At 41.3% G+C, this 13,618-nt stretch overlaps 1 protein-coding gene across 3 annotated transcripts in view; it reads right to left on the reverse strand.

Annotated features, from left to right (window-relative positions):
- Window positions 1-847: 847 nt before the first annotated feature.
- The window catches only part of DIRAS2 (DIRAS family GTPase 2), a 78,431-nt gene continuing 65,660 nt past the window's right edge, over window positions 848-13,618 (reverse strand). For 2 of the 3 annotated variants that reach the window (XM_077965154.1, XM_015118068.3), the window contains exon 2: window positions 853-4,876. In XM_077965154.1, the coding sequence (XP_077821280.1) occupies window positions 4,241-4,840 (600 nt within the window). In that variant the 5' untranslated portion in view covers window positions 4,841-4,876 and the 3' untranslated portion in view covers window positions 853-4,240. 3 annotated transcript variants of the gene reach the window in all.

Consider the following 13,618-nt stretch of genomic DNA (forward strand, 5'->3'; position numbering starts at 1 on the left):
TGTACCCAAGGTGATCTGGCTACAGCTTCGTTTTATACATTTTAGCAAGATGTAAGACATCAATCCCTACGTGTAAGATGTACATTGGTTTGGTCCAGAAAGGTGGGATAACTCAAAATGGGGGCTTCCAGGTCATAGGTAGATTCCAGAATTTTCTAATTGGCAATTGGTTGAAAGAGTTAGATTATTATCTAAAGACTGGAATCAATAGAAGGGAATGTCTGGATTAAGATAGGGCTTATGGAAACCAAGGTTTCTATTATGCAGAAACAATCAATAGAAGGAAATGCCTCTTACCAGACCCGAACAGTCTATCATTCTTCAGATGTTTTAATGTTAATGCTGGTCAGTTGTGCCTGAATTTCAAGAGGAGGAGGATATAATGAGGCATGTCTGATCCCTACTTCCCATAATGGCCTGAATTAGTTTTTGAGTTAACTTTGGAATGCCCTTGGCCAAGGGGAGCATCCATCAATCAGTTGGGGGGCTTAGAATTTTATTTTTGGTTTACAGTTTAATAGCCTGGGGTTGTGGAGGAAGGCAGGATTAAAAAAAAGAGAAGGGAGTTTGTCTTCACTTCTATTTTGACACAAGTAGGGCCCTGCCCTACTCCTTCCCTCTCACCTTAACCTGTCTGGAGCTTCTGCTTCATTTCCACCCAATGACAGGGAGCATGGGAAAGGTTCACAGGACACCCCAGGGTGAGCTACTATTGCCTATACTAGTTCTGTGCAGAGCCTGATATCCTTCTATTGTGGTCGTAAGCACATAACAACTGCTGAGGGGTCACCAAGTCAAGGTCATCCTAGACCAGCTAACCCCATAAGACACAGCACCACTTTCCAGCCAGGGTGTCATAACTGTAACTTTATTGTAATATGTCCCATTATTTCCAGAACATCACTGGCAACTAGAAACTTGTATGCAAGGGTGATTTTTATAACCGCAGAGTAAATAAAATATAATAGAGAATAGACTTGTAACAATAAATACACTTTAAATATAAATATACACATCGATATCCCACACATATAAAAGTCATGCTCTGCAAATACTTTGTATACACACTGTCCTTGTGGGGTACTGAATTCCAGGATGTGTCTTCAAGGATTTACATGTGTCCTATTAGTTGTAGATATTTCCAGAGAACTTATGTAGAAGCAACACATTACAAATTTAGGGGAAAAAAATTAAGTATCACAGAGCAATTTTTAAAATATTTAATACATTTTTGTTCTACAAAGAATGAGCATTTCTTAAATATTACAAACAGTGAAACAAGTATACTAGCTTACAGATATGTACAATTTATGACTTTATACTTCAAAAATGCAGGAAGATAAATTATATGTTTTATATACATGTAATTTTAGATAGAATGAACAATTCAATATTGCTCTTGTGTTGGTCTTGCTGCATTGTGTGCATGCCCATGGCTTGTCGCTGGATGGAGGAGGGGCTCGTGGGGACAGAAGGGAAGTCATGGAGCCCCATGCTCATGCCCAGAGCGCCATCCTCAAAGCAATATTTAATTAAATATTAACTGATTCTGGCTGGGTCAAAAACTGCTGTGCCCATATGCAATGTAGGATGTGTTTTCAAGAACCACAGCTACATATTTGGGAATGGAAACATACAAATGCTTTAAAAAAATTTGATTCTGTGATACTAACTCCTCAAACCCTGAGTCAATTGGGGAGCTCCTAAAAGATGATTTTGCGATAATCATCGATATCCTCAGTTCGGCTCATAGAAAATGATCTCAAAATGAAGACCTATAATTGAAGCTTCAATAGCCTTCCTAGCCTATAAATTCACAGGCAAAATATGAAGGAAAAAACGTGTCCTGAATGAAATCAGATTTTCAGTAATTATAAACTTCTCATGCTGATGAAGCCCTAAACACTTATGTAGAAACCGATTTGAAAGGGATAAAAGAAATTCTGACTTACAATCAGTAGAAATGGGATGGTTTGTAGGAATGTCTCACATTAAAAGTTTTATTAACACTATAGTCGGTGGTAAATATCACATTCTACCGTTAGCAAAGAACCCACTCAAAATCTATACACCCCATTTTGGCCATGAAGTTCTGTTTCTTCTTCCATTTAACCTATACCCAAATTAAAACTTGATCATCTCTCTCTCAGAATAGAAACAGAAAAAAATGTCGGGACAAGTTGAAAAACAAATGTTCCAGAAAATCCGCCAACTAAAGATCTCATTGCGAATGCTGTGCAACAGCTTTCTAGAACAGAACAATCCTGCTTGAGGAATTTGAAGCGGGGCACAGGACTGGCCCAAATGCTCTGCACCCCCAGCTGGCTCCCAGGCCACTTCTCTGCTTTCTCAGCTCAGCATAAGTGCTCCCCCTGCAAAGTCAGGGCGGTTTTGTTCTAGGAGACCATGGAGTCAAGCAGTTCTCAAAGGCACCTCCCACGTACTAAACACATCCCAAGGGTGAGTTATTGGGAGACCAGAGAGGATGAGATCAGGACAAGGGAACTGAACCAGAAAAGGCTAAAGAAAACTAGGACATATTGAGAGAGCAAGTGCGCTTTGGGGGATGGAGATGGCCACATTGCTGCTGCTGCTAACCCTGCACAGGAGGGACAGGAGAAACAGCAGTTGCAGGAGGTGGCACAGTCAAACATCCCCAACTTAAGCCCTGCCTGTGCTGGCACTGCCACCCAACAGCCAGGCAGCCCCCACCCCCCAGGCAGGCCCACGTGGGACTGCAGCTTCTTCTGCCTGCCAGGCGGATGACAAGAAGATTGCTGAGAGGATGATGCCACAGTTGGGGCCAGTAAATGTTCTGCCAACTGAAACAAACAGGAGATCTAACAGGCACTATCAGTGGGAGTTTTCAGGAAGCCAAGTCCAACCAGGCTCTACGATGGCAGAGCAATTAAGCTGAGTGGGCTCTTCCCAGGGCAGAGCAGCCTGCCTGTTTCCAGCTACCATCCTATCCCCAAGGTAACACAGGAAACCTGAAATGGCTGTAATTTGGCTTGAAAGATTAAAGATGCACACAAAATCATTAGGAGAAAAAGATAATTGTTTCTAGAGTGAATACTGTATCGAACCGCTCTTAGAAGACATGTATAATGGAACATGCAGGAGAATTTACTATTACTTAAATGCATTTTCCAGGAATATATTTCCAATATAGATAGATCATCAAAAACACAGTGAATAACTTCTGTTTCAAAGTATTTCATTAAGGTGCAAAGTGTGGCATATACATGTTTGTGACACTACAAAAATGGATGTGCTTCAGGTTGTCTGATGGCCTTTGCTGGCTGCTACCCAGCTGGGTACCGATTGAGTTATTTAAGAGAAGAAAACCACCTTGGAGGAAAAAAACGTCTAAAAATACCGAGTCTATTTGCTTATATTTAAAATCTGAGGGCTGAAAGAAGTTATACTCCTCACAGATCAAAAGAAGAAAATCACATTTCTAAAACCCTCGATGTATAACACACAGGAACATTATTGCGATGTTTTAATACTGTCACGATATCCTCACTTAAAAACTGAAGAACTTCTGACAGAGCAGCACACTATTAGTGCACTTATCCCTGCACATGAAGATAAATACTCTAATAGGTTAAAATGATACTTCCTAACTAGGTCTACGTGAGGTGAACACATGCCCTCAGGGTAGCAAGGCTCCTAACAGGCCAGGTGGGAATTAAGAATGAACACCCTTTGGGGGAGAGGCTGTGGTTTTTAATCCCCTTTAAAAATGTGTAAAATGGACCAACTGTGGTCCACTTTGGACCATCTGATCTTCTCACCTCTTCCTGCCCCTCCCCTCCCCCAAAGATGTGATTGGCTTCTGTCTGGGGTTGGTGCGGGTAGCTCTGGGTTAACAGGCTCTCACATGCACGTAGATGACATTTAGTCCTCTCGGTACATGTTGCTTTGTGGGTACCAGTCCTCCCTCCCACCTTCGGGTGTTCATCGCCATCTTCAGAAATTGCTGGCAGCTCTCAGTTCCCGGGGATGCTGAGCGTTTTGGTTTTCACTTGAACCGCCTGGCAGATTGTGTGACTCCAGAGGGGGTGGCTTACTGTTGGTGGTGTGGAACGCCCTCTTAAGGACTATAGGGCGCATCTCGATTAAATGCAATGTTTAACACGTGGGCATTGTACATGCTACCCTGACGACGGTGGGTGTCACTTGGGGGGAGTGAGGTGCCGGGGACACACAGCTGCTCCTCCCGCAGGAAGGGCCTTCACATGATCACGCACTTGCCTTTGAGCTTCTCTTTCCTCTTCTGCTGCTTGCTCTTTTTCCCGTCGATCTGGAGACTCACGGTCCTGCGCTTCTCCAGGTTGAGCAGCTCCTGGAAAAGCTCCTTCACGTTATGGTTGAGCTTGGCTGAGGTCTCCATGAAGGCGCACTTCCATGTGCGGGCCAAGGCCTCCGCCTCGCTGCTCTGCACCTCGCGGCTGGGGCTCTCGTCACACTTGTTCCCCACCAGCATGATGGGGATGCTCTCCACGTCCCCTTTGATCTCGCAGATTTGTTCGTAGATGGGCTTGAGCTCCTCCAAGGACTGCCGGCTGGTGATGGAGTACACCAGGATGAAGGCGTGCCCCTTGGAGATGGACAGCCGCTGCATGGCCGGGAACTGGTGGCTCCCCGTCGTGTCGGTGATCTGCAACGTGCATATGCTCTTGTCGCAGCTGATCACTTGCCGGTAGGTGTCTTCCACCGTCGGGATGTAGCTCTCCCGGAATGTGCCTTTCACAAACCTCAACACCAGGGAGCTCTTGCCAACACCGCCAGCCCCAAACACGGCCACCCGGTAATCGTTGCTCTGCTCAGGCATGTTGCTGGAGGGCTCCAACTATCAGCCAGGACACACCTAGCAAAGGAACCAGATGTTTAAGAGAATTAATAATTAAAATATAAAAACGTTAATAAGGATGGCTCTACCCTCTTTTGATAGCTTAAAAATGGGAGGTCATGACATTTATAATAGCTACAATTCTAAATCCAATAAATTTGGTCAATCTGCCGTTTTCAAAAGAACAGACAATCTACTCGGGCTCGCTGAAGCCCATCTATTCCTCTTTATTGGACCATGACAATGAGCATCTTTGCTCCCACATAGGCCCTAAGCCCAGGGAAAACATGCAAAGTGAGCCCGAGAGGCAGCACCAAGGAAGGGCAATGAGAAGAGAAATTAACCACCCCCCAAAAAACACAGACACACATATGCACACACACATCACCATCATCATCAGCAGCATATCTTTGCTGTTTTACCTGAAGTACTGAGTACCCAATATACTGGTCATCATTGTGTGTGTGTGTCTGTGTGTGTGTGTGTGTGTGTGTGTGTGTGTTTTAACAAACAATGGGAGAGGGAGATGAGTGAGGGAAAAGGATGTTCTTAATATTAATTCAGTGTTTATATTAACTCATGAAATCCTTACCACTCTGCAGAAGTTGGTGCCATTAGCTCTGTTGTACAATGATGAAACTGGAAACGAGGAAGAGATGGGGAATGGAATGTCTCTGATGTTACACAGCCAGTAAGAGGGAAGGCTAGGATACAACCAAAGCATTGTGGATGTCAATGCCCATCCCATAGGCTGTCTGTAGACAGAGCTGGTCACAGTGACTTAGGCATTACTTGGGCCAGAGTATAGATTGTCTCCATTAAGCATGAAGAGCTAACTAATAAGCGTGAATAGTCATTTCATTCATCAAAATTAAGATGATTATATAAGCTTTATTTTTAAGAAACATAGCAATTGGGTATTACCAGGATAGTAGCATAAACTACTTATTAAGGGTCATTAAAAATGAAGAGAATGCAGCAACTCTCCATCATAAACTTCACCCCTACTCTAATAGTTATTTTTATTCAGGGACGTGTAGATGTGCCCTCTTAATTTACACCCTATCATATTTTTTTCATTCTGTATCTTCTTTGGTAAGGAAGGGCATATAACACCAAATAAAATAGAGAATTACACAAATTTGGATAAATTTTTAAAACTAACATGTTAATGTGAAGCGTGGAATTCATTCTTTTCTGCAAGCAGGCATTGTGCTGACTTTTTGCTTTTCTAGTTTTAGGGCAACTGTGGAAAAACAATAAAAAGCTTTACGGAAGAAAATCCATTTTAGAGTCCAGTAAAAGTATTAAACAGAACTAACAATGGAAGGAAATGCATTTGTGCAGTGAATATGTTCTCGTGACAGACAGAACATCAGGTCAAAGTCTCGGACTGAGGCATCGCACCTTCTCAATTTGCCTTGTGCGTCTGCCTACAGATCTGCTCAGTTCAATACTCTGCTGCTCTTGCATGCACTTTGGAATCCCAAACCCTCCAAGAAACTAAGGAAACATCAGTGCTAACAGAGAATATAAAAGACTGTTAGGAAGCTCATTAACACCAAAAGACGGCAGAAGAGTCTGCTTAGGAGTTTGATGAAGTTTAATAAATGCTTATAAGATCATTATGATTAATTCAAGGGTGGAGCATTGTGATAAATTGTTCTACAATTTTAAAAAAAAAACCTCAATGGTGTCTTAGTTGGTTTTCTGTCACTATAACAGAATACCACAGACAAAATAATTTTAAAAGCAATCTATTTCTTACAGTTCTGGAGGATGGTAAGTCCAATATGAAGAAGCTGGATCTGGTGAGAGCCTTCTGCTGTGGCATAACATAGTGGAGAGCATGGCATGATGAGAGAGAGCAAGCATGTCAGCTAGGGTCTCTCTCGTCGTCTTAGAAAGCCACTGATGCCATGACAGGCATTGCCCAGCCTCCTCATGACCTCATCTATTCCTAATTACCTCCCCAAAGGCCCCGCTTCCAAATACCATGAACATACACATTAGAGGATTACATTTCTAACACACGCACTTTTTTTTGGTTTTTTGAGACAGAGTCTCGCTCTGTCGCCAAGGCTGGAGCACAGTGGCGTGATCTTAGCTCACTGCAAGCTCCGCCTCCTGGGTTCACACCATTCTTCTGCCTCAGCTTCCCGAGTAGCTGGGACTACAGGCGTCTGCCACCATGCCCAGCTAATTTTTTTGTGTTTTTAGTAGAGACGGGGTTTCACCATGTTAGCCAGGATAGTCTCGATCTCCTGACCTCGTGATCCGCCCACCTCAACCTCCCAAAGTGCTGGGATTATAGGCATGAGCCAATGTGCCTGGCCAACACATGCACTTTTGGGGGACACATTTAAACCATAGAAAATGGCCAAAGGAATCTAATCTTAAGCTTCTTTCTACATCCTCAGAATGAAGCTCTTTTTTTTTTGCTTAGAAGGGAGTTTCCTCACTCTGCTTTGCCTTGTATTATGGTTATTTAGCTCCAGACTAGAGCATAAGCATCTAGCTGGAAGAGAACATGTCTTAACAAGTTCTGCATCCCAAAATATCTCAACGATCTCTTGGTTCACAGCACACACACATTCTTTATGAGTTTGCTGAATATGTGGTCAGCTATGTTAAGGTGTCTCCATTATTAAACTGGCAACCAACACACAGGAAGTAAATGCTAAACATAAAATAAAATATTCATGGCTACAATTATTCAATTGCCCAGAGAAATATCCATCGAGCTTCCACTAAACTAGGCTGTAGACAAAGGGCCAGGAAACAACTAAGGAGAAGGACGGACTTAAGGAAGGATCTCTATTCTCATGGAACTCAGAACCAAGTAAAGCAGACATCAATCCAAAAGATAACTTCACAAATGTGTGATAAATTATATCATAGCAAGTGCTGCAAAAGAGAGGTCTGAAGGAACTTCATGAAATTTGAGATATCAGGAAGAATTTAGGAGGTGGCATGGAAGCATGAATCTGAAAGTTGAACAGGAGTCAGAAAGTTGAAGGGCTATGAAGTTCAATGTGCATTTATGAGATAGGCCTGGGGCAATAACTCCATAGTGATCAACTCACTAACAAAAACCCAAACTGCCGGGCGCGGTGGCTCAAGCCTGTAATCCCAGCACTTTGGGAGGCCGAGACGGGCGGATCACGAGGTCAGGAGATCGAGAGACGATCCCGGCTAACACGGTGAAACCCCGTCTCTACTAAAAAAATACAAAAAAATAGCCGGGCGAGGTGGCGGGCGCCTGTAGTCCCAGCTACTCGGGAGGCTGAGGCAGGAGAATGGCGTAAACCCGGGAGGCGGAGCTTGCAGTGAGCTGAGATCCGGCCACTGCACTCCAGCCTGGGTGACAGAGCAAGACTCCGTCTCAAAAAAAAAAAAAAAAAAAAAAAAAAAAAACCCAAACTGTAGAGAATCACTTGGACCTAGGAGGTGGAGGTGGCAGTGAACTGAGATCGTACCACTGCACTCCAGCCTGGGTGACAGAGCAAGACTCCACCTCAAAAAAAAAAAAAAACAAAAAAACTTGTAAACTATTTTCTTCCATGTCAGAACCATTCATTTATTTCATAAGCATTTATAAAATGTCTTCTAGATACTGTGCAAACTCAATGCTTACCCAATAGCACTCATAGCATTGGGGGCAGGGACAAGCATAGGAAAATATACATTATACCGCACTTGGCGATCCTGTGATCTAGTTATCAACAAAGGCAGGAGAAGAACCTAGTGGGGAATCCAGCTCTGCCTGGGGCCCTCAGGAAACATTTCATAGAGGGCTGGAACTTGCCAGATGGCAAAGTGATGAAAGGCATGTTAGTCAGAAGAAAGAACCTCATAAGAAGGAATAAATGAAGGAAATAGAGCTAGTGCTTGTGCCATGGTAGAACAGCTTGTGTAAACTGGCATCCAGGAGTGAATCTGGGGGAGGGAGTGGTGGCACTCACCGTCAATCAAGATAAAAGGCGGAAGAGAGAAGCAGCTTTAGAGAAATGGCAGTAAACAACAAGGAGAAAGGAGCTGTGACTGGGTCAGGTTTATGGGACAAATAGGGGGAGATACTTGGTAGGTGATTGGGGTTTAGTGTGAAAGCTCAGCAGAGAGGTTTCATCTACTGATAAATATCTGGATACCATTCATATACAAACAGCAGTATAATAAAGAAAAATTCTCCAGGGAGAGAGCATGTAGAATGAAAGGAGAATACCACACGCCCAATCTGTTATATGCTATTGGGAGAACTTGGCAAGTTACTTAAACTTTCTGCGTTTGAGTTTTCTCAGCCAGGAAATGGATATAATAATGCCACATTGTTTATGAGACTAATGTGGGGAGTGAGTAACACAATGCAGTCAAGCACTTGAACAGCTCTCAGCACATGGGTTTTTGGTTACATTCAAGAAGGACTATGCAGATAAGGGGTTCATAAAGGAGCAGTATGATGGACAGGGAGAAAAACTCGCAAGAGGGCAACTAGCTATTAAACTCATTCAACAAGATTTCAGAATACAACATTCATATAAAGAACCAACTGTATTTCTATACACTTGCAATGAACAATCTGAAAATGAAATTTAAGAAAATAACTCAATTTACAATAACATCAAAAAGAGTAAGATACTTAGGAATAAATTTAACAAAAGATGCAAAACATATCTGGAAATTACAAACATGGTTGAAAGAAATTGAAGACACAAATAAATGGAAAAACACCCCATGTCATGTATCAGGGGACTTATACTGCTAAGATAGCAATATTTCCAGGAATCACCTACAGATTCAATGCAATTCTTAAAAGCATCCCACTAACTACTCTGCAGAAACTGACAAACTGATCCCAAAATTTATATAAAAATTCAAGAGACCCAGAATAGTCAAAACAATGTTGAAAAAATAAAAATGAAAAACCCGGCAGACCCATACTTGCTGATTTCAAACTCATGTCAAGGATATAATACATCAAGAAATTGTGGTACAGACACAGGATACACAGATAGATGAACAGAATAGAATTCAGAGTCCAGAAAAAAACCCTCATATTTACAGTCAATTGTTTTTGGACAAGTGTGCCAAGAAAATTCAATTCAAAAGGGAGAAGAAATAGTTTTTCAACAAATGATGCTGAAACAGGTAAAAGAATAAAGGGAGCACCTGTCCCTCACACCATACACAAAATTGACTCAAAATAGATCAAATACCTAAATATAAGAGCTAAAACTATAAAACTCTTAGAAGAAAACATAGTTATAAACTTTGATGAACTTGGAGTAAACAGTGTTTTCTTAGATGTGATACCAAAAGTATAAGAAACAAGATTAAAACTAAGTAAATCTGATTTCATCAAAACTGAAGGACATAGTCAAGAAAGAAGTAACCCACAGAATAAGTGAGTATTGTTATAAATCATATATCTGATAAGGGACTAGTTTCAGTATATATAAAGAACTTCTACAATTCAACAACAACAAAACAACTCAATTAGAAATGGGCAAAAGACTTACAAGGACATTTCTTGAAAGAAGATATATGAATATATTGACTATATTTAGTAGTCAATAAGAAGATATACAAATAGTCAATAATAAGTCAATAACATGAAAAGATACTCAACATAATAGTCACCAGGAAAATGTAAATCAAAACTGTAACAAGCCTGTAATCCCAGCACTTGGGAGGCTGAGGCAGGTGGATCACAAGGTCAAGAGATCAAGACCATCCTGGCCAACATGGTGAAACCTCGTCTCTAAAAATACAAAAATTAGCTGGGCATGGTGGCGCATGCTTGTAGTCCCAGCTACTTGGGAGGCTGAGGCAAGAGAATCACTTGAACATGGGAGGGAGAGGTTACAGTGAGCCAAGATCGTGCCACTGCACTCCAGCCTAGTGACAGAGTGAGACGCCGACTCCGTCTCAAAAAACAAAACAAAGGCTGGGGGCAGTGGCCCATGCCTGTAATCCCAGCACGTTCGGAGGTCAAGGCGGGTGGATCACTTAATATCAGGAGTTCAAGACCAGCCTAGCCAACATGGTGAAACCCTCTCTCTACTGAAAATACCAAAAAAAAAAAAAATTATCCAGGTGTGGCGGTGGGTGCCTGTAATCCCAGCTACTAGGGAGACTGAGGCAGGAGAATTGCTTGAACCCGGGAGTCGGAGGTTGCAGTGAGCCAATATCACGCCATTGCACTCTAGCCTGGGCGACAAGAGTGAAATTCCGTCTCAAAAACAAACAAAACAAAAAACTATAAAGTACTACTTCATATCCACTTGGATGGTTACAATCAACAACAACAAAAAAAAAACAAACCCAAAAAATAACAAATAAATGTAGGCAAGGATGTAAGAACATTTGAACCCTTGTGCATTGTGCATTGCTGGCCAAAATGTAAAATTATACTGCTGTTTTGGAAAAAATTCTAGCAGTTCCTCAAAAGGTTAAACAGAATTATAATATGACCCAGCAATTCCCCTCCTTTGTATATACCCATGATAAATAAAAACACATAGCCACACAAAAATTTATACAAAGATACTCATAGCAATATTAAGCATAATAGCAAAAAAGTGGATATAGCACAAACGTTTGCAACTAATGAACGGATAAGTAAAATGTGATCTATCCATTCAATGAAATATTATTCATCAAGAAAAAGGAACTGGTACACACTACAACATGGATGAATCCTGAAAATATTATGGTAAGTAAAAGAAGCCAGTAATAAAAGACCACACATAATGTATGGTTCCATTACATTAAACATTCAGAATTGCAAATATACAGAAAGGGTATTTGTGGTTGCCTAGGGATGGGGTGGGATAGGCACTGCGGGGAAGCAAGAAATAACTGATAATAGGTACAAGGTTTCTTGAGGGGCAGTGAAGTATCCTAGAACAGTGGTAATGGCTGTGCTGTAAAACCCTGTGAATGTACTAGAAACTGCTGAAATGTATACTTTAATAGGGGGAACTATATCTCAATAAAGCTTTTACTTAAACACAGACATCAGGAGGGCCAGTAATCCACTGTATATAATCCATTATCTACTGAAAATGATTCACACATAAAGAACATCAGGTCACAGACTCCGGTATGATAAATAACCTGTTAAAGGTAACAGACCTCAGCTTTATTCCTACTAGGCAAATAATCGAAATATCCCAAATATTCACGGAAGATGAACAAACCCTGAAATATTCATACCATGAAAAACAGTACCCTAAATGAACATATTAATACCTTAAGAAAAAGCAGTACAGGCTGGGCACGGTGGCTCATGCCTGTAATCCCAACACTTTGGGAGGCTGAGGCAGGTGGATCACTTGAGACCAGGAGTTCAAGACCAGCCTTCTCAACATGGTGAAACCCGTCTCTAGTAAAAATACAAAAAATTACCCAGGCCTGGTGGTGTGTGCCTGTAATCCCAGTTATTCGGGTGACTGAGGCACAAGAATTGCTTGAACCCAGGAGCAGAGATCACGCCACTGCACTCCAGCCTCCGCGACAGAGTGAGACTCCACCGTCTCAAAAAAAAAAAAAAAAAAAAAAAAAAAGAAAAAGAAAAAGAAAAGAAGGAAAAATAAGAGAAAACACTACAAAAAATGATACATGCAACAACCTCTTTGAACCTGACGGTGGCCTGCTGGGTGTTGGAAATGTTACATATCTTAATGTAGGTGGTGGTTACACAGATGTTAACACTGTTGTTATATGGCCAATATCTAGATTATCCTATCTTATTCATTTAAAATTATCGTGAAAATAAAATTTCAAATTTAAAAAATCTGAAAACTCAAAAATCTAATAGGATACATTTTCAGATCCCAGTTAGAGGAATAGGAGTGTTGAGATATCAAGTACGATAGAAATAGAAAGTAAATCTTTGATTTCACAAAGCAGGGGTTAAATAATTTTAATTGAGAACATAGCTGGAAATCTTAAATACTGATGCATACTTTATTTTTCTTATAACAAAAATCAGGATAGTGGAGGAAGGAATGCCATTGTATTAATTTTGTAGATATATATGGTCCAAAGTCAGTAAGTCAAGACGTGAAGATCTGTTATTCAAACAATAAGTGCCTGATTTAAAATTATAATCGTGGACATCAGAAGATGCTGACTGAGAAAATTTTAGTTAAGTGACGTTGGGAGGTGTGAAGGGAATAGAAGTTATGTTGCAATAGGCCTGGGAATGATGGAAATGGAAGAGATGGCTAGAAAGACAAGAAATGTAGATTTCTCTTGAAATAAATGTGGAGATGAAGGAAAGGAGAAAGAATGACTAGTATAAGGTAATGCAGGGTTAGAGCGGTAGGAAAGATTCTGTATAGATCTGGTGATGGATAACTGATGGAGCAAATCTTCAAGGAAGTAGGAGTCACTGGGGTCTAGGATGCACACGGCAGGTCCGTCTTCAAGGAGGGGAGGAAAGAGAGAAGAGAGGGCAGGTGTTAGTTCAGAAGCTCAAATTAAAGCCGCCCAGACCAAGTCAAATCACTCAGCTCACAAAGAGAGCAGGAGAAAGCCTGGTTGCATTTTAATAATTTTTTATAAAAGTACACTTTAAAACAAAAAAATGGGCACAATGCATGTGTGGTTAAAAAAATAAGGTGATTATAAAATGTTCTTTTATGCATAGCCAGTCCCCTTCATTCAGGAGCGACCCCCACCCCACCCAGTTTCCCTTTTCAGAAATAACAGCTATTTAAAAGAATGAGAACTTAGTCATCATCTTCCGATGTC

Source organism: Macaca mulatta, chromosome 15 (assembly GCF_049350105.2).
Source record: "Macaca mulatta isolate MMU2019108-1 chromosome 15, T2T-MMU8v2.0, whole genome shotgun sequence".
Lineage (NCBI taxonomy): Eukaryota > Metazoa > Chordata > Mammalia > Primates > Cercopithecidae > Macaca > Macaca mulatta.